Source organism: Hemicordylus capensis, chromosome 2, assembly GCF_027244095.1.
Source record: "Hemicordylus capensis ecotype Gifberg chromosome 2, rHemCap1.1.pri, whole genome shotgun sequence".
NCBI classification, from domain to species: Eukaryota; Metazoa; Chordata; class Lepidosauria; order Squamata; family Cordylidae; genus Hemicordylus; species Hemicordylus capensis.
Window position 1 is genome coordinate 37,137,992 of NC_069658.1, and position 22,571 is coordinate 37,160,562.

At 43.3% G+C, this 22,571-nt stretch overlaps 1 protein-coding gene across 1 annotated transcript in view; it reads left to right on the forward strand.

Moving 5' to 3' along the window:
* The window catches only part of GPBP1 (GC-rich promoter binding protein 1), a 59,336-nt gene extending 43,772 nt beyond the window's left edge, over nt 1-15,564 (forward strand). Inside the window, exons 11-13 of the mRNA XM_053299661.1 lie at nt 229-416; nt 13,508-13,610; nt 14,672-15,564. Of these exons, the coding sequence (XP_053155636.1) occupies nt 229-416; nt 13,508-13,610; nt 14,672-14,830 (450 nt within the window). The 3' untranslated portion in view covers nt 14,831-15,564. The remainder of the gene's footprint in view (nt 1-228; nt 417-13,507; nt 13,611-14,671) is intronic.
* The last annotated feature ends 7,007 nt before the right edge of the window (nt 15,565-22,571 follow it).

The following is a 22,571-nucleotide window of genomic DNA, read 5'->3' on the forward strand; positions in this document are numbered from 1 at the left end:
GTGTTGGAGGCGACAAAGTCCTGGGTGGAGAGGTAAAGGCTTGAATTGAAAATTCATCTATTGAAGTTATCCTGAACTATACACATGACTGTCTGTCTGTCTGTCTATCTATCTATCTCTAGTTAAACCTTTCACAGTAAAGATAACTTTTTATGGAGCTCAGTGCAAAGGTTTATCCCTTTTTGTTAGAAAATTGTGTGTAAATCATTTTTTGGACTTCTTTAACAGGATGATGATGATGAATTTAATTTACATAACAGCAACAATAGCCACCAAGAGAGGGACATAAACCGAAACTTTGAAGCCGAAATTTCTCAAGAGAATAGAAATTCTGCAATGATTTCCCAGCAAATCATCCGGTCTTCAACGTTTCCACAGTCTGATGTCCTTTCAAGTTCACTTGAAGCAGAGCATAGGTATGTACCTCTAAGTTATTGAGTCTTATGAAACCTCTCTGGAGTAAGGGTTACTGTACAAGGTAGTTCTCTTACAGTAGAGGTTAACTTTGGCTTAAGATTTCACATCTATGAACAGTATATTCAGCATCCTGAATAGCCTTACGTGGATGGAACAAGTACCCAGAACAATCATTTGGAGAGAGAACATTGCCTTCTTAAAAACTATGTAATAATGTATTCTCTGGCAAAATCCTGCAGTTGTTTACAGGTGAAACTCGGAAAATTAGAATATTGTGCAAAAGTCCATTAATTTCAGTAATGCAAATTAAAAGGTGAAACTGATATATGAGACAGACGCATTACATGCAAAGCGAGATAAGTCAAGCCTTAATTTGTTATCATTGTGATGATCATGGCGTACAGCTCATGAAAACCCCAAATCCACAATCCCAGAAAATTAGAATATTACATGGAACCAAGAAGACAAGGATTGTAGAATAGAACAATATCGGACCTCTGAAAAGTAGAAGCATGCATATGTATTCAGTACTTGGTTTGGGCCCCTTTTGCAGCAATTACTGCCTCAATGCGGCGTGGCATGGATGCTATCAGCCTGTGGCACTGATGAGGTGTTATGGAAGACCAGGATGCTTCATTTAGCGGCCTTCAGCTCTTCTGCATTGTTTGGTCTCATGTCTCTCATCCTTCTCTTGGCAATGCCCCATAGATTCTCTATGGGGTTCAGGTCAGGCGAGTTTGCTGGCCAATCAAGCACAGTACACTGTATACTTTTCAGAGGTCCGATATTGTTCTATTCTACAATCCTTGTCTTCTTGGTTCCATGTAATATTCTAATTTTCTGGGATTGTGGATTTGGGGTTTTCATGAGCTGTACACCATGATCATCACAATTATAACAAATTAAGGCTTGACTTATCTCACTTTGCATGTAATGCGTCTGTCTCATATATCAGTTTCACCTTTTAATTTGCATTACTGAAATTAATGGACTTTTGCACAATATTCTAATTTTCTGAGTTTCACCTGTATAGTATATCTAGTATGCATAGAGTCATTATCCATCCCAGACAAGTATTCTTAAGACAGTTTGGAAAAATCGGAGACTAGAGAACTTGAGGGAAAAGAATTGCCTCTCTTGATTGTGTTTTCTCACTGTATGACTCTCACATCTATGACTAAGGGAGACAGAGGAGCTTCTATGCTTTTTTTCAGCAATAAAGTATTCTTAAAGTGGTTTAGACAGCAAAGGAAGGAAAGGGTTTCTCTGTTCTAAAGGGACTCACAATCCAATAAAGACATAAGGAAGAAACCAGGAAACAGTTATGGCAAAAGGCATTGTGCTGGATGCGTAGGGACAACTGCTTTCCCTCTTGCTAAATATAAGAGAAGAACCACCATTTAAAAAGGAGACTCTTTGCCCAGCTAGCCAGGGTTAGGCATTAGTTTGATCAATAGCATTGTGTTTAGGGCATTATGTGGCAGCTTAGAGGTAAAAGTTTGCAACACATTGTAAAGTGGGGAATGTATTTGTTTCCTTTTTAAAAATTCATAAATGCATGAAAGGCTTGAAGTCCTTGGGAGCTTGAAAGGTATTTTGCTTTGCTAAAAACTCTAGGTTGATCTTATGTTCTAGGAATGTTTGCAGTGGTGGGGAAACAGGAAGTTCAGTGCCTTGTACTGATGACTGAAATACAGCTCTCTGACTATGAAAGGCAACATAGCTAAGAACATAAGAACAGCCCTGCTGGATCAGGTCCAAGGCCCATCTACTCCAGCATCCTGTTTCACACAGTGGCCCACCAGATGCCGCTGGAAGCCACAGGCAGGAGTTGATGGTATGCCCTCTCTCCTGCTGTTACTCCCCCGCAACTGGTACTCAGAGGCATCCTGCCTCTGAAGCTGGAGGTGGCCTATAGCCCTCCGACTAGTAGCTGTTGATAGACCTCTCCTCCATGAAGTTATCCAAGCCCCTCTTAAAGCCATCTAGGTTGTTGGCTGTCACCACATCTTGTGGGAGAGAATTCCACAAGTTGATTATGCGTTGTGTGAAAAAGTACTTATGTATGTTGTTTGCAGTCCTGGCAGTCATTTCATGGGATGACTCCTGGTTCTAAAGTTATGTGAGAGGGAGAAGAATTTTTCTCTATCCACTTTTTCCACACCATGCATGATTTTATAGACATCTATCATGTCTCCTCGCAGTCTTTTTTTCTAAACTAAAAAGCTCCAGGTGCTATAGCCTTTCTTCATAAGGAAGGTGCTCTAGGCCCTCTTCTGCACCTTTTCCAGTTCTACAGTGTCCCTCCCTTAGATGTGGTGACCAGAATTGTATGCAGTACTCCAGGTGTGGCCGCACCATCTTTTGTATAAGGGCATTATAATAGCAGTTTCAGTCTCCTTCCCAATGATCCCTAGCATGGGATTTGCAGTGTGCCCACACATTGAGTGGACACTTGCAATGAGCTGTCAACCACAACCCCAAGATCTCTCTCATGGTCAGTCACCAACAGCTCAGATTCCATCAGCGTATATGTGAAGTTGGGGTTTTTTGTTCCAATGTTCATCACTTTACACTGGGCAGATGCAGTTCAATGTTGGCATTTTGCTGCCCAGTCACCTAGTTTGGAGAGACCCTTTTGGAGCTCCTCACAATCTATTTTGGATTTCACTACCGAAAGAGTTTGGTATCATGTAAACATTTGGCCACCTCGCTGCTTACCCCAACTTCTAGATTATTTATGAATAAATTAAAAAGCACCAGTCTGTGTATAAATCCCTGGGTGATCCCATTTCTTACTTCCCTCCATTGTGAAAACTCTCCATTTATACCTACCCTCTGTTTCCTGTCCTTCAACCAGTTAACAATCCACACATGTTCTTGTCCCCTTATCCCATGACTGCTAGGTTTTTTCAAGAGTCTTTGATAAGGAAATTTGTTGAAAGCTTTTTAGAAGTCCAGGTATACTATGTCAACAGGATCACCTTTATCCACACACCTGTTGACACTCTCAAAGAACTCCAAAAGATTTGTGAGGCAAAATGTAGCTTTGCAGAAACCATGCTGGTTCTTCTTCAGCAGGGCCTGTTCTTCTATGTGATTTACAGTTTTATCCTTGCGAATGCTTTCCATCAATTTGCCTGGAACGGACGTTAAGCTAACCGGCCTGTAATTTCTCAAATCGCTCCTGGATCCCTTTTTGAAAATCAGTGTTACATTTGCTACTTTCTAGTCCTCCAGTACAGAGCCTGATTGTAGGGATAAGGTATATATTTTAGCAAGGAGGTCGGCAATTTCACATTTGAGTTCTTTAAGGACTCTTGGATGGATGCCGTCTGCCCCTGGTGATTTGCTAGTTTTTAATTTTTCTGACAGTTTAGAACATCGTCACTTCTATCTGACTGTTCTTATGCCTCGGTCCCCAAAAAGCCTGGTTCAGGAATAGGTATATGCTCAGTATCCTCTGCCGTGAAGACAGATGCAAAGAACTCATTTAGCTTTTCTGCAATCTCCATATCCTCACTAATCCCTTTCACTCTCTCATTGTCTAATGGTCCAACCGCCTCCCTGACAGGTTTCCTGCATCTGATGTATTTAAATAAGTTTTTCTTATTCCCCTTGAGGCTTTTAGCTAAATGTTCCTCAAACTCTCTTTTTGCCTCGCTTATTGTCACTTTGCATTTCTTTTGCCAGAGATTGTGTTCTTTTCCATTTGCTTCATTTGGGCAGGCCTTCCAGTTTCTGGAGGAAGTCATCTTCCCCTTTATAGCTTTCTTGACTTTACCTGTTAGCCATGCTGGCATCCTCTCGGTCTTGGTACCTTTCCACCTTTTTGGTATACATTCTAACTGTGCCCCTAGTATTGTGGTTTTAAGTAAACTCCATGCATTCTGCAGCAAAGTGACTCTCCTGATTTTCCCTTTCAGTTTTCATTTCACCAAATTCCTCATTTTGGAGAAGTTTCCTCTTCTGAAATTCAAATTGTCTGTGTTAAACTTCCTTGGCGGTTCTCTCCCCGCATGTATGCTGAATTTGATCACACTATGGGGCTATTCCCACGATCTGCAAAAATCGGGCTAGGAGAGCCTAGCCCGATTTTTGCAGATTGTAAGAACCACTGGGCTCGGCTGCGAGCCTGGTGGTTCTAGAGCAGGTAACCCACTCAAGAACCCCCGGCCCCAAACCAGGTTTGCGGAGTGAGCACTCCGCAAACCTGGTTATGAAAATGGTGAGTAGCCGTGGTGTGGCTTCGCGGTGCGCCTACTAATGAGACACCCAAAGGGGAGGCGAAAAGCCGCCTGCTGGCTCTGAGGGTCTCGTCAGCATGCCCTGCGTGCTCGCGCACGGCATGCCGGAGCTTGTGGGGGCCGATTGGCATGCCGGAGCTTGTGGGGGCTGATTGGCCCCCCAGCCCCCGCCGGTTCCGTCACGGAGCCGGCAATTGTGTGGATGGCCAATCCAGCCGCCCAAGGCTTTCTTCCTGCTCACCGCCAAAAACCAGGTCTCACAGATTGTGAGACCCGGTCCTATCATCACTGTTCCCTAAGGAGTCGCTGACACTGACATCGCACACCAGGTCCTGGGTGCCACTCAGGATTAAGTCCAAGGTTGCCTTCTCTCTGGTTGGTTCCATGGTCAACTGTTCTAGGGCACAGTCATTCAGCGTTTCTAGAAATTTGACCTGTTTGTCATTACCTGACTGTGAATTTACCCATTCTATGTGTGGGTAATTAAAGTCACCCATTATTACTGCCCTACCTCTCCTTGACACCTCCCTGATTTCTTGTTAGTGGCCCTATTGTCCTCTACACTTTGGATGTCTGTGTCTGTGTAGACAGGACTTCAGAACCTTCTAGAGCTGTAAGGTATAAGCTTTTTGGCATTAGCCCCGCTCCCTTGGTGACATACACATAGCCCCTCACAGATTATCTCCCTCAATCTTCTTCTAACTATTATGATGGTTGGAAACCTTCTGCCTAACTTCATGTGAAGAGAGCTGTCAACAACCAAACAACCCTCTTACCCTTTCTCTTTAATTTAGTTTTTTATTCTGTCTGTTCTCTCATTTTTCAGTCATTCTCATTTTGTCTTTGTTTAACACGCCCCTCCCCCCGCTCAAGGTTTTTCTCTTCAGAAATCCTAAGGCAGTATGTGGCTGCTAGAGTCTCTTTTAAGAGCTGCCTTACTTGCTCTGTTAAACTCTCAATTTCAGACAGGCACAAGGAGTGCTTAGCATGCCTTGGATACCCACTGAACTGATTTCTGCGTTACTTGGCAGGGCGTTACTAGACAGGACCGATGCAAATGCGCTTCCTGCCTTTGTGCTTTGCTGTGGGAGAGGGCCTTGCATGCTACATTGGCCCTACAAGCCATTCCCACTAGCCAGCTATCCCAGCAGCACTGTACCAGCTCTAGTATGCTGTGCTCTCAGGAATCCAAGCAGCTGGCACAGAATGAGTCACAGCCAGCACCGGTACTGAAGATTGGCCCCACACTTCTCTGAAAGGGGCAGGCACTGCTAACACCAGAGGCTTCCTTCTCGGGGCTTAAGCCTGCTAAACAAGGGAAGCAAGTTGGGGTGAGGAAGCAACATGGTAAAAGTAAGCATCCCAGGGTCTGGAAAGCGAGAGAAGGAGAGCAAGAGGACTTTTTAATTGCCTGGACCTCGCTAGAGAGCTTTCTTGAAATATTATGCTTATGACAGCCACAGAACACATTATGAATATATTTGGGTAGAACCCAGGTCTGCGGTATATTATCATGGGCATAGTTACTGGGGACCTGAAGAGGGACAGGGATTACTACTACAGTCATAGCCCAAGGTGCCATACGTCCAAATCCAGCTGGGAGGAGAGCTGGTCTTGTGGCAACAGGTATGGGTTGTCTCCTTTGCTGGGTGGGTCTACCTTGGTTTGCATATGAATGGTCACTCCTTGTGTGAATATAACACTTTCTTTCGTGCTCTCCTTCCTTTAATAGGGGAAATAGGGCACCCAAACCTGAGACAAAGACAGAAAGGGTTTACTAAAAAAAAGACAGCCAGCTGCAAAGCATGGAGTGCCATCACAACCAGTCAAGGCTGTGCCAGATACAAAGGCTGATGCCCCATGGGGTTTTTATCTGCATCAGACTCTGAGGATGTTACCATGTCCTGTGTGAATGACCCAGACCAGGCCTGCTCAACTTAGGCCCCCCAGCTGTTTTTGGACTACAACTGCCATAATTCTCAGCCACAGCAGCCAATAGCCAGGAATTATGGGAATTGTAGGCCAACATCTGCAGGAGGGCCGAAATTGAGCAGGCCTGACCCAGACCAATCCCCAGCTGATCTTCTGGACGCAGATAAGAACCAGTTCCCTTCTGAGGATTATAGAGCCTCCTCTGAACAGGTCCAGCGTATGGCATCAGCCTTGGGCTTAGAGGCACAGTAACTGAAACATGAGACTGCAGATCCTGTGTTTGGCTTTAGTCTGCTTCTGCAGCATTACTACCCTTACTGCTTTTGCCCACTTCAATTTCAAAGAAATTAGAAAACCTTTATAGAGTACACCAAAGTGATGTGCCCTACCTGTTTGGCATCCCAAACCTAATTCAATAGCTGGGTTGAGTCTTCTCAGCAAGGGGCGCACAGAAGTCATGTTCTATCCCATCAGATCCCAATGGCAAAAAGCTAGATTCATTTGGTAAATGGATATATGCCATTGGAAGACTTCAGGTAAACATATCAAACTATTAGGGCTGTATGGCTAAGTATATCCAATTTCTCTTTTAAAAACTGGAACCTTTCATCTGACAGCTTCAACAGGACCAAAAGGATGCAGCTATGACCTATTTATCTGTAGGTCTACAGACCACCAAGTGACAACTGCACTCTGCCTACTATGAGGCAAACTGTGGTTCTAGGGCAATGGTGGCGGCGGCAGTGGCACTACGGAGTCACACGTGGCCCTATCAGCAAAGTCCCAACACTTTCAACAAAGATCATCCTACCAGCCATTCCTCCATCATGCTCTCAGAAGGAACGGGTATTAACCTTACAGTTTCTTTTGCAAGTCAACTACGCCATCACAGAAAACCACTCCTATGTCCAAGCCAGCCTATGATAAAAAGGTCCTGATACAATGACTGGCTCAAGATTCCTCCCTTTCGCAAAAACATGGTAGGCAGTTACTATGGACCAGTAGATGATGACTATAATTTGATTGGGATTTGCAGTAGAGGTACAGAGGTAAAATTCTCTACTGCAAATACCTCTACTACAGAGGTATACTTTCACCCTTTTCGAGAACATGTTGTACACAATCTACCCCGTCCTAAAACAGGAAGTTCGATCCCTTATCAAGAAAGGCACCTTTCAACCAGTGTGCACCAACACAGCCAGGGGTCTTTACTCAAGGTACTTCGCGATCCCAAAATGAAATGGAGGCCTGAGGCCCATTCTAGATTTTTGTGACCTCAACAGTTTTATTTGCTCCTGCTGGTTCTGTATGACCACTCTCACCCAGATCTTACAGCTTCTGTTTTCACAACGACTGGTTTGTGACAATAGACTTTAAAGATGCCTATTTCATATTTCTATTTGCAGCACCATGGACAGGACCTATGCTTCTGCATTGGGAAGAGAACATACCAGTACATGGTCCTGCCCTTTGGTCTGTCCACCGCAGCTAGAGTCTTTCCCAGTGCATAGTGGTGCACCTCTGCCAACTGGCCGTCTATTCCCTTTTTAGATGACTGTCCCTTGGTGGCCAGAACCAAAGAGAAGTTGCATCAGCATATCCATCCCACGCTGACCCTTCTAGGCAATCTAGGATTGTGCGTGAACTGGGAGAAGTCAACATTGGCTCCTTCAAGGACTGTAGAGTGCTCCCTCAAATATATCCCACAAACGGACATTGGACCACTCAGTGGTTCAGGGCCTCTTCAACAGATGGGATCATCCACGCATAGACATTCTTGCCACCAAGGAAAACAAAAAATGCACTCAGTTCTGCAGCAGAGCAGGCCAGGGATGCGACTCCTTGGGATATGCGCTTCTGTCTTGGAGCAAGGAACTGCTATACATGTTTCCTCTGTTACTACTCAAACCAACAGTTCTAAACAAAATCAGAGAGGAAGCAGCAGATTGCATCTTCATCACTCCCTGGCGGCCTTAACAAACCTGCCACTCTGCTAGCCATAACCAAAGGCCAGGCATCTGCCTCTACCCAGCCATCCTAACATATCTTCCCAGAGAGCAAGGATCAGTACTTCATCCAGATGTGAAGAGTCTTCATCTCAAGGCCTGGAGGATCACCAGCTGGTGATCTGAGACCAGGAGGTCCTGGGTGTCATCTCCGCTGCCAAGAGACCTTTGACGCAATGCTCCTACAGTGCAAAATGGACACAGTTTACCATTTTTTGTGACCGTCGAAGAGATCAACCCCAAAGAGGCCTCATTGTACTTCTTTCACACCCGTTACTTTTTAAAAAGTTAAATTCTGATGTTCCATCATTTCATTCCTCTTAGCAGTTACCTCTGCCCTTTGGGTATTAGAGCTCAGGGCTTACTCTCCCTTTAAAATCCTTTCAACAGAATAAGGTCCCATTCAGGCTGGACATTCAACACTTACCTAAGAGGTATCTCAATACCATGTGAGGGGGAGATAAATAAATTTTAAAAATGGTTTCTCAGGTCAGCAGATGCCTTCTGGTGGTCTTTTCCTCACTGTCTTCAGATGAAGAACATGCTTGGCATACCCTGGATGTGAAACATGCATTGTCCTTTTTATCATCATCATACTCGGCCATTCCATTAGTCTACCTTCTTGGTTGTCTGCTATGTTGGGAGAAACAAAGGAAAACAAGTCTTCCGCCAGAGATTGTCAGCCTGGATCACATCTGCCATCAAACACGCCTTGACACACTTGTTAAGAAGCCACTACTACCTTCCATTAGAATGCATTCTGCAAGTGCAGTGACGACTTCTGTGGCTTACCTCCATGGAATTCCATGAGTTGCCATCTGTCGGGCAGCAATGTGGAAAGGACCCTTGTCCTTCGTGCACCACTATGCTTTTGATAACAGGTTAAGAGCCCATTCACAGTTTGGAGCAGCAGTCTTTGACACAGTTCTTCAGTAGATGCTTGCTTCTCCCGCCGTCCTGATGAATAGCTCACTAATCTCCAAAGTGTGGGGGACAATAGGACCACTAACAAGAAAGTCAGGTTGCTTACCTGTAACAGTAGTTCTTGTATTGGTCCATTGTCCTTCACACAACCCTCCCTCCTCCCCGCATAGCAGTCACCTACCTGTTACGTATGATCACAGTGGTCAGGGACTTAGGAAGGTAATCTGTGAGGGGCTATATGTGTGCGTCACCAAGGGGGTGGGGCTACTCCCATAAAGGGTTCCGATGTCCTGTCTACACAGATATCCAAAGTGTGAAGGATAATGGACCACTACAAGAACTACTGTTACAAATAAGCAACCTGACTTTCCTTCTGTAACTCCCAGTCACTGTCAGCGTTTTGATCCAGAGGGCGATAGCACGTCCCCAGTAGAACATTTCCTTTCAGGCCTTGTATTGTCCCCAAAGGGTTTATGTGGAGAGCTCTGGTCCTTCTAGGTTTTTTTAGCTTCTTAGATTATATTCCTCCTTTAACATACAGTGCTACTCGACCTCCAAGGTGCCCCTCCCTATCCTTTCTATAGAGTTTATATCCAGGGATAACAGTGTCCCACTGGTTCTCACTGTTCCACCATGTTTCTGTTATGTCCACTATATCTATTTCTTCATTAGCAACCAAGGACTCCAGCTCACCCATCTTGGCTTGGAGGCTTCTGGCATTGGCATATAAGCACCTATATGCTGAATCTCTTACCTGGTGTATGCTATCTTTCTTTTGGCTCTTGGATCTCTTTGACCAGGTAGCACTGCCTTCTGTCTGCTCTTTATCTGGTGAATCTTTTACACCCTTGCACCTTAAGGGATGGCATGTGTTGAACAGGATACTGCCCAGCTCCTGTCGGCTATCCTCCAGGCATCAATTTAAAAGCTGCTCTGTGACCTTTTTGGTTTTAAGCACCAGCAGTCTTGGTTTCATCTTGGATCATGTGCAGCCTGTCCCTTTTGTACAGACTTTGCTTGCCCCAAAATGTATCCCAGTGCCTAACAAATCTAAACCCCTCTTTCTGGCACCAATGTCTTGTCCATGCATTGAGACCCCTCAGCTCTGCCTGTCTCCCTGAACCTGCGCATGGAACAGTTAACATTTCTGAGAATGCTACCTTGGGGTTCCTGGACTTCAATATGCGATAGGTATATCAGCCTAAATTTGTGATGGGTATATCAGCCTAGGTGATAGGTATATCAGGTGATAGGTATATCAGCCTAAATTTGGCTTCCAGGACCTCCCGACTACATTTCTCCACATCGTTGGTGCTGATGTGCACCACGACAGCTATCTCCTCCCCAGCACTGCCTAACAGCCTATCTAAATGTAATGTGATGTCTGCAACATTCACACCAGGTAGGCACTGCATGCAGTCAACACACGGGTCACAAACCCATCTCTCTATACCTCTAATTATTTAATCGCCCACTACAAGGAGGCCGCTACCCTCTGGAGGAGTATCCCCTGTGCGAGAGGATATGGACTTATCCACAGAAGGGGGTCCCTTTTAAGGGAGCATTTCCCTCTTCCTCAGACTGATGTCCTCCTTGCCCAAGACCTTCATTCTCCCTGATAGCAGAGGAGCTAACAGCCTTGGAGTGGGATGCCTCTACCACATCCCTGAAGGTCTCGCCTGCATGCCTCTCTGTCTCTGAGCTTCTCCAGATCTGCCACCTTGGTCTCGAGAGAACAAACTTGTTCCCTGAGAGCCAGGAGCTCCTTGTCCCGAGCACACACCCATGACTTCTGTCCATGGAGCAAATAGTCATACATGCAACACTCTGTGCAATACACTGGGAAGTGCCCCCTCACCTGCTGGTTTGCTATCTTCATAACTGGTTTTGTTGGCTGTTTACAGTATTTTGAGATTATATATTAGAAAGCTAGGTCTTAGCTTTATTGGTTAGTTATATAACTGTTCAAACTTCCTTTCCCAGAAATATGAAGGAGGGAGTAATACTTACCTTCTCTTTCCACTGGGATCCTTGTGATCAAGGAGACTCGTTTTTAGGCTCCCCCGCACACTTACCTGCTAAACTCCACGCAAAACTCCAACATCCTGTTTTCTATCCCCATTGGCTTTGCTCTGTTGGCTAAGCTCTCAGGCCTTTTCCTCTTATATAGAGAGTACACTTCAAACTGAGACACAGGAATGTGGCCTCTACCACCAGGTGTGACTCACTACAGCCCTAGTTGACTCCTCCCTTTGTTCCCCTCCAGGCAGGGAGAAACATCAACTAAATGCCACAGAGCCCCCAATGCTAGCCCAGGTGAGAAACAAACACAGACACACACACTGGGACTTCTCCCTTAAAGAGAAACCAGCCCCTCTAATCTCTTTCCTCCTGTTAGTTTGAAGGAAAAAGGCTTGTTTTTTTTCATTTAGAAAAGCTTGCTTACCTCCTGAATCTGCTCCTGCTCTTCTCAGAGTAGGCTTCAAACTGAACTCTCTATCTCTTTTGTGTTGCCTTTTTCCTTCTGGCCAGATTGCTATGTAATCCTATGTAACGTTTTGTCTTTTCCTGAGAATATAGTGGCTAACAGCAATTTTGAATCAAATCTCATTAAACAGGCTACATAAAAGCAGAAAAAGATAGAAACATTTAAAAATCTTGGTCTTAATACACAATTGCATATGGCATACACTCTCACTTCTATATTATATACATAGGTTTTATGAATAGGAGCCAAGGTAGGTGCATGCTTAAAACTTGCCACATCTCAGCTAAGAACAGTTGGGGCAGAGAGCGTCTTTCCCTCTGTGTTTCCTTTCCCTTCCAAAAGTCCCCCCACCCCCAAGTTGAGTTTTTTTGGAGTTTCAGGGGTGCAATATATTTGTCAGAAAAAATGCATGATAGAAGGGATAACCAAAAGCAGCCAGGTGGGTGGGTAAGAGAGAGACATAGTGAGTCCTAAGCATGTTTAAAGGGGTTTTTTGAAACACAGTACAGTATATAGTTTGGGGCCTTAAATGTTTGCCTTGGTATAATGTTTTGTATTGTTAGGTGTCATACATACACGATTTCCTCTTTATCTGATCCTAGAATACTGGCACTGTGCAGACAAGTCTTTCTACAGTTTGTGAGCAGAAATGTCAGGAATATTAAGGTTTAGAAGTCCTCTTACAAACAGTATAGAGCCTATGTATATAGTACAAAACAAGAACAAAAAGCTCAAATTTAGCTAGTTGAATTAAAGCCTTCTCTATAGTTGCTCCTGGGCTGTGGAATGTGCACTCACAGCAGAAATCTGTAATTTGAATTCATTATTGGCCTTCAGGAGAGCCCTCAAAACCTAACTGTTTGGTCTGGCCTTTCAGGGTTTTTAATTTTTTGCAAATGTTTTTAACTTGCTGTCAACTGGTTTTCCATGGTTTTTAAACGGTTTTGAATGTTTTAACTGTTAATTGTTTTATGGTGTTCTAAAGTCTTTGTTCTTAATTGTTAATTTTAAGTGTTCTGTGTTAATGTAAACCACCCTGAGCCATTTTTGGAAGGGTGGTATAGAAATTGAATAAATAAACAAATTATATAGGGAGAGAAGAGGATCCTTCTGACTTGGGTTCTTCTGTCTCAAGTATCCTAGGATAGATGCATTTTCAAGTTGCCATTTGAGTGTTTCAGATTGTAGGAGTTACTGCTTCTACTTGCCTTTTAAATGTGACACAGAATTAGTAAAGAAAAAGAAAAGTTTGGATGAGTGAGTGCTGAAAAGGGCTGGAGACTCAGAGGAGCCCTTTCTTCTGAAACGTCTGCCTCCTGGTGGTAGAAGTTACCTGACTTGAGAAATGGAAGAGTGATGTGATACATACAGAGAGTTGGCAAGTGAATGGTCAAGTTGGCTCCCTTCAGGGCTATTGGACTGGGAATGAGACTAATTGCTGTTTTCAGTGGTAAAGGAATGTACAAGTTAAATCTTGTAATGTCTTCTCAAAGATTGTTAAAGGAGATGGGTTGGCAGGAAGACAGTGAAAACGATGAGACCTGTGCTCCACTAACAGAGGATGAAATGAGGGAATTTCAGGTCATTAGTGAACAGGTAAGAGACTATTATCCACTGCTGTCTGTCCCAAGCCGAATTTTTTATTGTGCATGTGATAGAGGATGGGTATTTTGCATACTAGGGGCAGGCAACTTTGCCACTCCAGCTGTTGTTGAATTACAACTTCCATCATCCCCAGCCAGAAATGATTGTTGAGAGCCAAGGTTGCCTACCCCTGTTGTACACAGTACCAAGAAAAGGAATTTTCATGTTATATGAGGTTCTAGTGCTTTAAATGACAGCTGAATCTTTGGGCTTGAAAGAAAAAAATGAGAGCGCTGCTCATGCAAATTCCATATCAATTTTGCTGCTAGGTCTGGCTAGTTACTCTGGGAATGGGAACCTTCTTGCTTTCTACAGGCAAGTAGGCAAACGCTAATTACTAGGTTAATTAAATTGTTCTTAATAGAACCTTTAAACCCTAGATCCTTCACTTACACTTCTTTAGAAGAAACGGGATTTGCATTATAGTTATGATGCTAGAAAAATTGACTAATAGGAGAACTTTCTGAAGTCCTGTTGGGGAATATATTTTTGAAAGTTACTGATGAACATAAGAACAGCCGTGCTGGCTCAGGCCCAAGGCCCATCTGGTCCAGCATCCTGTTTCACACAGTGGCCCACCAGATGCCACTGAAAGCCTACAGCAGGAGTTGAGGGCATGCCCTCTCTCCTGCTGTTATTCCCCTGCAACTGGAAGTGCAAGAAAATAGATAATTAGATGCCAAGAACTCCAGAAGAGTAAGTGTGAGCCTCATCAAGTTGCAGTCTGAAACAAGCTGTGTGGGCAAGCATCGTTTCTGAATATGGAGGGGGGAAAACACCTTGCATAAAGCTAGAAAATACCAGTTGCAGGGGAGCAATGGCAGGAGAGAGGGCATGTCCTCAGCTCTTGCCTGTGTGCTTCCCAGAGGCATCTGGTGGGCCACTGTGTGAAACAGGATGCTGGATTAGATAGGCCTTGAGCTTGATCCAGCAGGGCTGTTCTTATGTTCTTAGAAACTGGATGCTTTCAGTTTTGTCACTATCAAACTGCTATGTTTTTGCTTTTGTTTCAGTTACAGAAAAATGGCCTTAGAAAAAATGGTATTCTAAAAAATGGCCTCGTGTGCGACTTCAAATTCAGTCCTTGGAAAAACAGCACTTTCAAACCAACAATTGAGAACGAAGACTCGGAGACAAGCAGCAGCGACACATCAGATGACGATGATGTGTGAAAATTGCCTGAAAACCTTAGGAGCTCTGACTTTCATCTCCTGGAGTTTGAGAATGAATTGTTCAAAAGAGGGGAGAACTATGATTTTTTGTAGTGCTATGCCCCGTTAGAGGAAGGATCTTTGGGACTCCTCATGAAGGAACCTAAGAATGTTGTGTTGATGCGCTTTGTTGAACATGACTATAATTTCTTTGTAAATGGATGTTGTTAGAAATGAGGACTTTGCTCCAACATTGACTTTCTTCATCACTGCAGCATTTCTCTGACTAGCAATGTGACAATGTAAGAGAATGAGATTTTCTCATTTAATAATAATAAAAAAGATTATGTAATGTTTGGCAAAGTTTTTGTCTTAAAACTGCAGGTCTAAGGGGGAAAAGGCTGCTTGACACAGTGTGATGCTTACTGAGACAGATTTCTTTTACAATGGAAATCTCCAGTGTTCACTTTGTGCACAGACAATAGACAGTGTAGCATGTTGGCTAAAAATGACAAAAGTGCACTAAAACATCCATTTCCTAAACTGCTGTAATTGTTCCACTTCTTGAAACATACCAGTAATTCTCTAGCAGTTTGTACTACAATAATTATGGAAAAAGACTTGCTTCGATTCCAGACTTCACAGAACTGGTGTAAATCAAAAGCTTTATTTGGATGCTGCAAGACCCAGGAATCGGAATCCTCACAATGGGCACTGATTCTTTTGGGGGAAATAAACATTATTTTGATAAATTACTCAGATGCAGAAAGCTTATTTCACTGACTGGATCTATTCGGCACATGCACAATAAAATAGGTTTTGCATAATATTGCTTTGGAATAGAGCACTGAGAATATTTATGCGTCCCATATGGTTCCTTAATTGTCCAAGATCCCAACCTTCACATTTTTGAGTAAGTTAATTGTTCAGTTTTTAAAAAGTAGACTAATTCTTGTGCTTTTGAATACATAATGTTGTACACTTCATTGAATAATTATATGGCCACGTTGTACATCAATATATAGAGGTATATCTGGTTCACTGTCAATGCCAAAAGGCTGTTTTCAATTTCCAAAAGGCTGTTTTACAGTTGGGATAAAAAATGGTACGTAAATTCCCTCTCCCAATACCAGTTTCTTACTATACAATGCCCATGGCTGTGTTACTCTCTGGTATTGGCTTTTAAATTGGAAATAGGTTTAGTCTGTAAATACCCTCTAATGTGCACGGTTTCATAATTGACCTATATAACATTATACTATTTTAAGCAGTAAGAGTTCGGAAAGAGAAACTGAAGAATGCTGCTAATAGGCAAAAGGATGTCGGCACACTTAGAAAGATGTAATTGTTTGCACAAAGTACCAGTGCTCTGAAAAGAGTTGTATAGATCCCTCATTATTCATGGGGGTTCTGTTCGAGCCTACAACTGCGGATAACAAAACCATATGGGAGAGTCTTGGGCCTAAAAAAGGCCCCAAAAATCAGAAATAAAGGGGTGAAAGCACCATATCTTGATCTCCAGAAGCCCCCACAAATCCTCCAAATTTTTGAATAATTGTTTTTGAGCCACAAAATGGCTCCATGGTGGAAATGACAGAAATAATTTCTGGCCACCAAAGAACCACAGATAGGCAAATTTTGCCCTCCCCCCCACTTTTTTTTAAAAACAGTGGATAATGAGGTCAGGTCTATATTGCCCAACCGCAGATACACGAAATTGAGACTAGCTATCCACGTATATTGCTGGGACTGCAGATGACAAGGGCCACTTGTACAATATACTTTGTCCAGGACTAGTAAAAAGCAGACTTCAGTTGCTTTCAAGAAAATGAACTAATTGAAATTGCAATTAATTGTTAATGTCAAATAATTGGTTTTTCGTTTTCTAGGCAGTTACAGAGCTTTGTCAATACTTCTGTTGGAAGCGAAGCACAATAAGAAACCTAATGGCTAGTTGCACACAAATAGTTGAATACTATTTTATGTACAATTTTTCAGCAAAAAATTCTCAAAAGTTTACATACCAAGAGGAATGAGAAGAATTGTGGGTGCAGGAGTTCATCCAGGATAGGACAGGCTATCTCCTCCCATTTGTTCTAGAGACAGGACTGCTAATTAGAAAGCTTTCAGATACAGTTGGAGTAGAGAGCCCCCTTCAGGTTTTTTTGTCCTACCACTCCAGAAACATGCTTGAAGTTCACATGCCTTTATAGGCCTTCTGGAGGAGAATTGTATTGTCTCTGTTCTCTCTTTAAAAGCTAGCAGTCTCAAAATTGGACATTGACTGGAATGCTGATTTTCATTTCATTGGGCAAGCTAGAGTTCCAAAAGTGTAAATTATTGAATGTTTATGCTGCTGACAGTAAATTATTAGATGGTGTTCTTTGGAACCTACAAAACCCGTGTGTGTGCGCACACCTATGGTGCCTTACCAGTTTTTATTTTTAAAACTAATCTAACTTGTTTCTCTTTGTATCAAGCATTTTAAAAAGTATATAAAAAAGGATTTGACTGTAATCCAAATTACTAACTAGCTGCCAATATAATGCAAGTTCTGGCCTTGCAGAACATGAATTGAAGACAGTACTCAAGCATTCTTGGGTTATGTCCTTTTTGGAAATAACTGATAGCTGCTTAAATTGGACTTGGAAAAGCAACAGAATAGCAGTCAAGGTACTGCAGAAAAGGTTTCTGAAGATTTGTACCCTCAAAGTGGCTGGGTACTATGAAATATATTACTTGAAAGTACAGAAAACCAAAATAAGACTGGAAGATGTCCCAAAGTAGTGCTAAAAATCCAAAGGAAAAGGTAAGCCAACTTGAACAGAACAATGTTAGGCTGAAGTCCTGCACATATATCTAAAAATCAACAGATGGGGTGTCCGTTAGGCAGGGCCCACACAGAGCACCTGTGTTCCATTAGCTGGTAATTTTTTTTTAAATTAGGCTTGCCGTTTCAGAGAGATCAAGTCCATATTTAAGGACTTTTGTCCCATAGCCAAGAAACGAAGGCAGATGAAGTGACTAGGGGAGGAACAAGATTGGCGAACCTGTTAGTGTTTCATCTTCTGCACTTTTGGCACAAAGATGCTGCTACGTATACCTTGGTCTCCTTGTAATGTCTCATCCATAGGGTTGGCAGAAAAAGTATTTCAGCAGAATGGGGAAAGGGGAAACCTTGCAAAAATGAAATGTAAGAAACCAAGTGTTGTGTTACTAGTATAATTTATTTATTGTTAAATTTATATACCGCCTTACATCAAAACAATCCGAAGGTGGTTAATAAGATGCATGCACCTGTTGGTAAAAAACCACTTAAGATGAGATAAAGATTAAAATATGTACTTGGGACTCAACTATTTTACTTAAATACATAGCAGTGATTGAAAATGAGCTATATTTCACTATACAATTGTGTAAACAAAACAAACCTACCTGTCCCCCTCAGATTTATGATTGTCCTTCATTGGCTAAAATGGGCATAGATAGAAGAAAGTCTTTTCGAGTTTCTGGCAGAACCTTTCCTGGTGGTTGCTAATAAAGACATAGGACTTACCAGTGGAATAGAACAGAATTATCCTACATGGAGCTATTGATGGAGTGCAAGTTCAAGATATGTTTAACTTCTTAAAGATCTGCCAGAGAACTGGTGAAGCACAGCTGCTCTTCCCACTTTTAATAACTATGATTCTTTATTAGGAAATGTGGTAATCTGACAAGGTATTCATGCGCTTATTTTCACCAGACATTGAGAGGTGGCTCTGACCTTGATGCATCTTTACTGGATGAAGTCAATGGGGCAGGCACATTCTTGTTTTACATTAAATGCTTGATAATGTCTTCATAAATGCTGCAGTGTAAAAGGAAATCCAAATATTTTTCAGCCTTGGCAATGACTGTATTTGGTGCTAGAATTTTGTTCATGTGCAATGCTATTCACATGAAGCAGACACCTTGTACTGCTTGGAAAAGCCGGAGGTTAGCTCCACTTCCAATCAAATAGTGGCCTAAAATGACTTGGGATGATCTTGTATCTCTATAAAGAAGTGCCCATAACTCCTAGTGGAGGCCTCATCAGATTTAGGATTTGTCAGTGGTTCCCAAGTCTTTTAAAAGAAGTGCAATTCAAGATATTCCTATCGAAGGGGTTCTTCCACCCTGCTTGGATATAAAGAACACAGACAGTGGTTTAGCTCTGAATCAACATTTTCAATACAGTCATCGGTTGCAATGGATTTTGTGATACAGTTGGTGAATGAGTTCCACTAACCACTAGGTGGTACTAGATGTATTTTGTACAGGAATGTTCCCTTTTGGTTCTCCTATGGCTATACTGATTTTCTGTCAGAGTGTCGTAAGTGCTGGCATGATTAAAATTGCCCGTTGGAGTCCAAAGAATTGGAATCCAACTGTTTTATTTAGTAGTTGTAAGATTAGGGGCCATGCACTAGAAGAAACAATTTCATAACTCTAAACCAGGGCTGCTCAACTTCAGCCCTCCTGCAGATGTTGGCCTACAGCTCCCATAATCCCTGGCTACTGGCTGGGGATTATGGGAGTTGTAGTCCAAAAACAGCTGGCAGGGGGCAAAGTTGAGCAGGCCTACTCTAAACAGTTTCTGATCCATCTCATAAAAGATGGGTTGAAGGTTTCAGAAAATGCTGCAGTTCTGCTGTCTGCTAGGTGAGCCTCTTCACTCTTGAACGGCAAAACTATACATAAGACGGGTCTGTAGGGATGTGTGAACTGGTTTGATTTGAACCATAATTCAAACTGAACTGGGCTGGTTTGGCCAGTCCGAGTTTGAACTGGCCCAGGCCCCAAAGCGGGGTACTGATCTGAATTGAATTTGAACGAAACTGGTCCTGGTTCTAAAGGAACTGGTGTGAACGGGATTGGGGAATATACTCCTAAAGGAGAATCCAATGAGGATCCCCCTTTACAAGCAAAGGGGCATTCCCTATACTAAGGCAGAGGGGTGAGAGAAAGGGTACTTAGTACCTTCTCTGTGGAGACTGGTGATGGAGGTGGCAGTGCGGGCTCCTCCGAGTCTCCTGCCAACCTACTGAAAAACAGCCTGGGCCGGCTATGCACAGTGGCCCGAACTGGGCCACAGTCGGCCCGGGCTGTTCTTCAGAAGGCCAGCAGGGTTTGGAGGAGCCCCTGCTGCCGCCTTCACTGCCGATGTCTTCACCACCTCCACCTCCACCATCCCTACTGCCTGCAAAGGGAAGGTGGTTGTTGCTGTTGTCTACCTTTATGTTTCTTTTTAGATTGTGAGCCCTGTGGGGACAGGGTGCCATGTTTGTTTGTTTGTTTGTTTATATCTATGTAAACTGCTTTGAGAACTTTGGTTGAAGAGCAGCATATAAATATTTGTAGTAGGAGTAGTCCTAGGACTAAGTCCCCTTTCCCTCGACCCTCCGCCCCAGTATAGGGAATGCCCTTTATGTGTAAAGGAGAATCCTTGCTGGATTCCCCTTTACAAGTATATCTCCCAAACCGGTCCGTGAACTGGTTTCGGCCCAGAACCGGACTGGACCAGATCAGTTTGAATTCGGTCCTGTAATAGATTCCCAGATGTTTTTGACTAACACTGCCCAGATAAGCAGGTTTGGGGCAGTATAGACATAAGTTAAAATAATAGCTGGGAATCTTAGTTACAGGGAGTACCACTGCCCTTTGCATTCTCTTCCACGCTATTTTTTATTTTAGATTCCCCTCCATGTGCTGATTCTAAAGCAGCCAGTAGGTGTCAGCACAGCAGCTTCATAGAAATAAAATCCAGGGATTATTTTTGTTTGCTTTTGTGTCCAAGAACTTGGCTTATTTTAAAAAGCACACATTTGGAATTGAAATTCGAAGTGCTCCCCCATATTTTTAGCCAGTTTTCTGTCGTCTTTCCCTCACTTCTGTGTTTTTATTTTCCTGTGTTGACATCCATATAATTATATCATTGTTCCTAGCACATGTATTGGAAGCTGGCCAAAGGCAGCTATAAATAGCCTCTATTTTCAAATAGGTGTAATTCACACTAGGATCTAAAATTAAAATTTAATTAGTTCCATATCAGGGGCTACATACTTTTTTTGGACCTGCAGACCAATCTTTTGAAATAGACACACCACCACAAATGATGTTTGTGTGACATTTGCAGTGCTGTGGGGGAAACTGACAGATCCACATGGTGAACTTCTAAATAATGTGGTTCTTAATGGGACAATAGTTGCCCCATAGAGCAATACTGAACAGACTCCATGTCTTGGCTTTACTCTGTGCATCAGCCCTTGTAGTTACCGTTAAAATAATTGACATTTGACTTTTTTCTTAAGATTTGGTTGGCTGTAGACACGAGACATCTCTTAAATGTATGTCCACGTCCATCCCAGAACGGTCTCCTAGTCACTGGGGAAGTCCCATCTGCAGCTCCTTCTGTGCCCTCCAACTGGAGAGAAGAGCTTGGAATGTGGCTTGTCATCAGCTTGTCAGAATACTCCATGCATATTTTAATTTTAAATCTAAAGGGTTTCAGCAGCAAGCTTGACTTCAGGATCCAAACGTGGCTCAAAAGCTGGATATGAATTAAATATGCCAGTGTTTCCCAACTAGGGTGCTGGTTGCTGGGCCGCACTGACTCACTCCTGAGTCAGCTCCAAATGCAGGAAGTTTAAAATCACTACTTTTGGAGCTGACTCGCCCCCTAATGCACTGGGAAGGACATGTTCTGCTGTATAAGAGAGTGAGCTAGCTTGCTCCTCTACACACCAGGAGTGATGCATCTTTCTGGCTTAAACCCCCCACTTTTGGTGCTCCTTTGAAAGAAATAAAAATCATGTGATAGAATTGTCACACACACACACACACACACACACACACACACACACACACACACACACACCCAGTGACTGTGGTGAGGGGGCAGTGTGCCCTAATATTTTTATTTCAGTTTGCCTTGGGGTGAAAAAGTTGAGGAAACACTGCAATACATATTCATAAATTGCTTCCCTGTGATGAACACTAAAGGTCTTTTGGCTCAGAATACAGAGTTCATTCATACATACATTGGTTTTTGAATGTCTCTCAGGGTGGAGAGCCAGTCTTTTGGCAGTGAGCATGAATTGTCCCCTTTGCTGAGCAGAGTTCATCCTCGTTTGCCTTTGGATGGATGATGACATGTTAGTGCTGTCTGCTGTAAGAGATTCCCCTTAGGGCAGTGGTTCTTAACATGTGGTCCACCAGGTAGATGTTGCTGAGCTACAACTCCTAGCATCCCCAGCCGGAGATGCTAGGAGTTGTTGTTCAGCAACATCTACCTGGTGGACCACGTGTTAAGAATCACTGCCTTAGGGGATGGGGGCTGTCTCTCAGTGGCAGACCTCTCCAGATTACCTTACAGTGGGGATCATGTAGAGAAGGAGGCGCAGGGCCAGCCGGTCTACTGGGAAAATCTCGGTGGTCACCAATTATTGTGGGGTCTCCCTTTCCCTCTTCAATCAACACTGGCATGCCTGACTTGCTGGGAATTCCTCTTCACTCTCCTCCCTGGAAGGGGAGCTGGGAGGGTGTGAGCAAGTGTGAGTGAGTGAAGCCAGCCTTTCCTTGCTCTGCTCACTCCCCACACCCCATCCCAAACTCTCTCCCATCCTGACAAATGAGCAGCCTACACACAACTCATGTGAGAGCCAGGACTCCACACTTCTTGGCCGGGGCTGGGGTGTCAAATCTAACTTCACACCAAAAAACCCTAGGGCTGGCCCTGAGA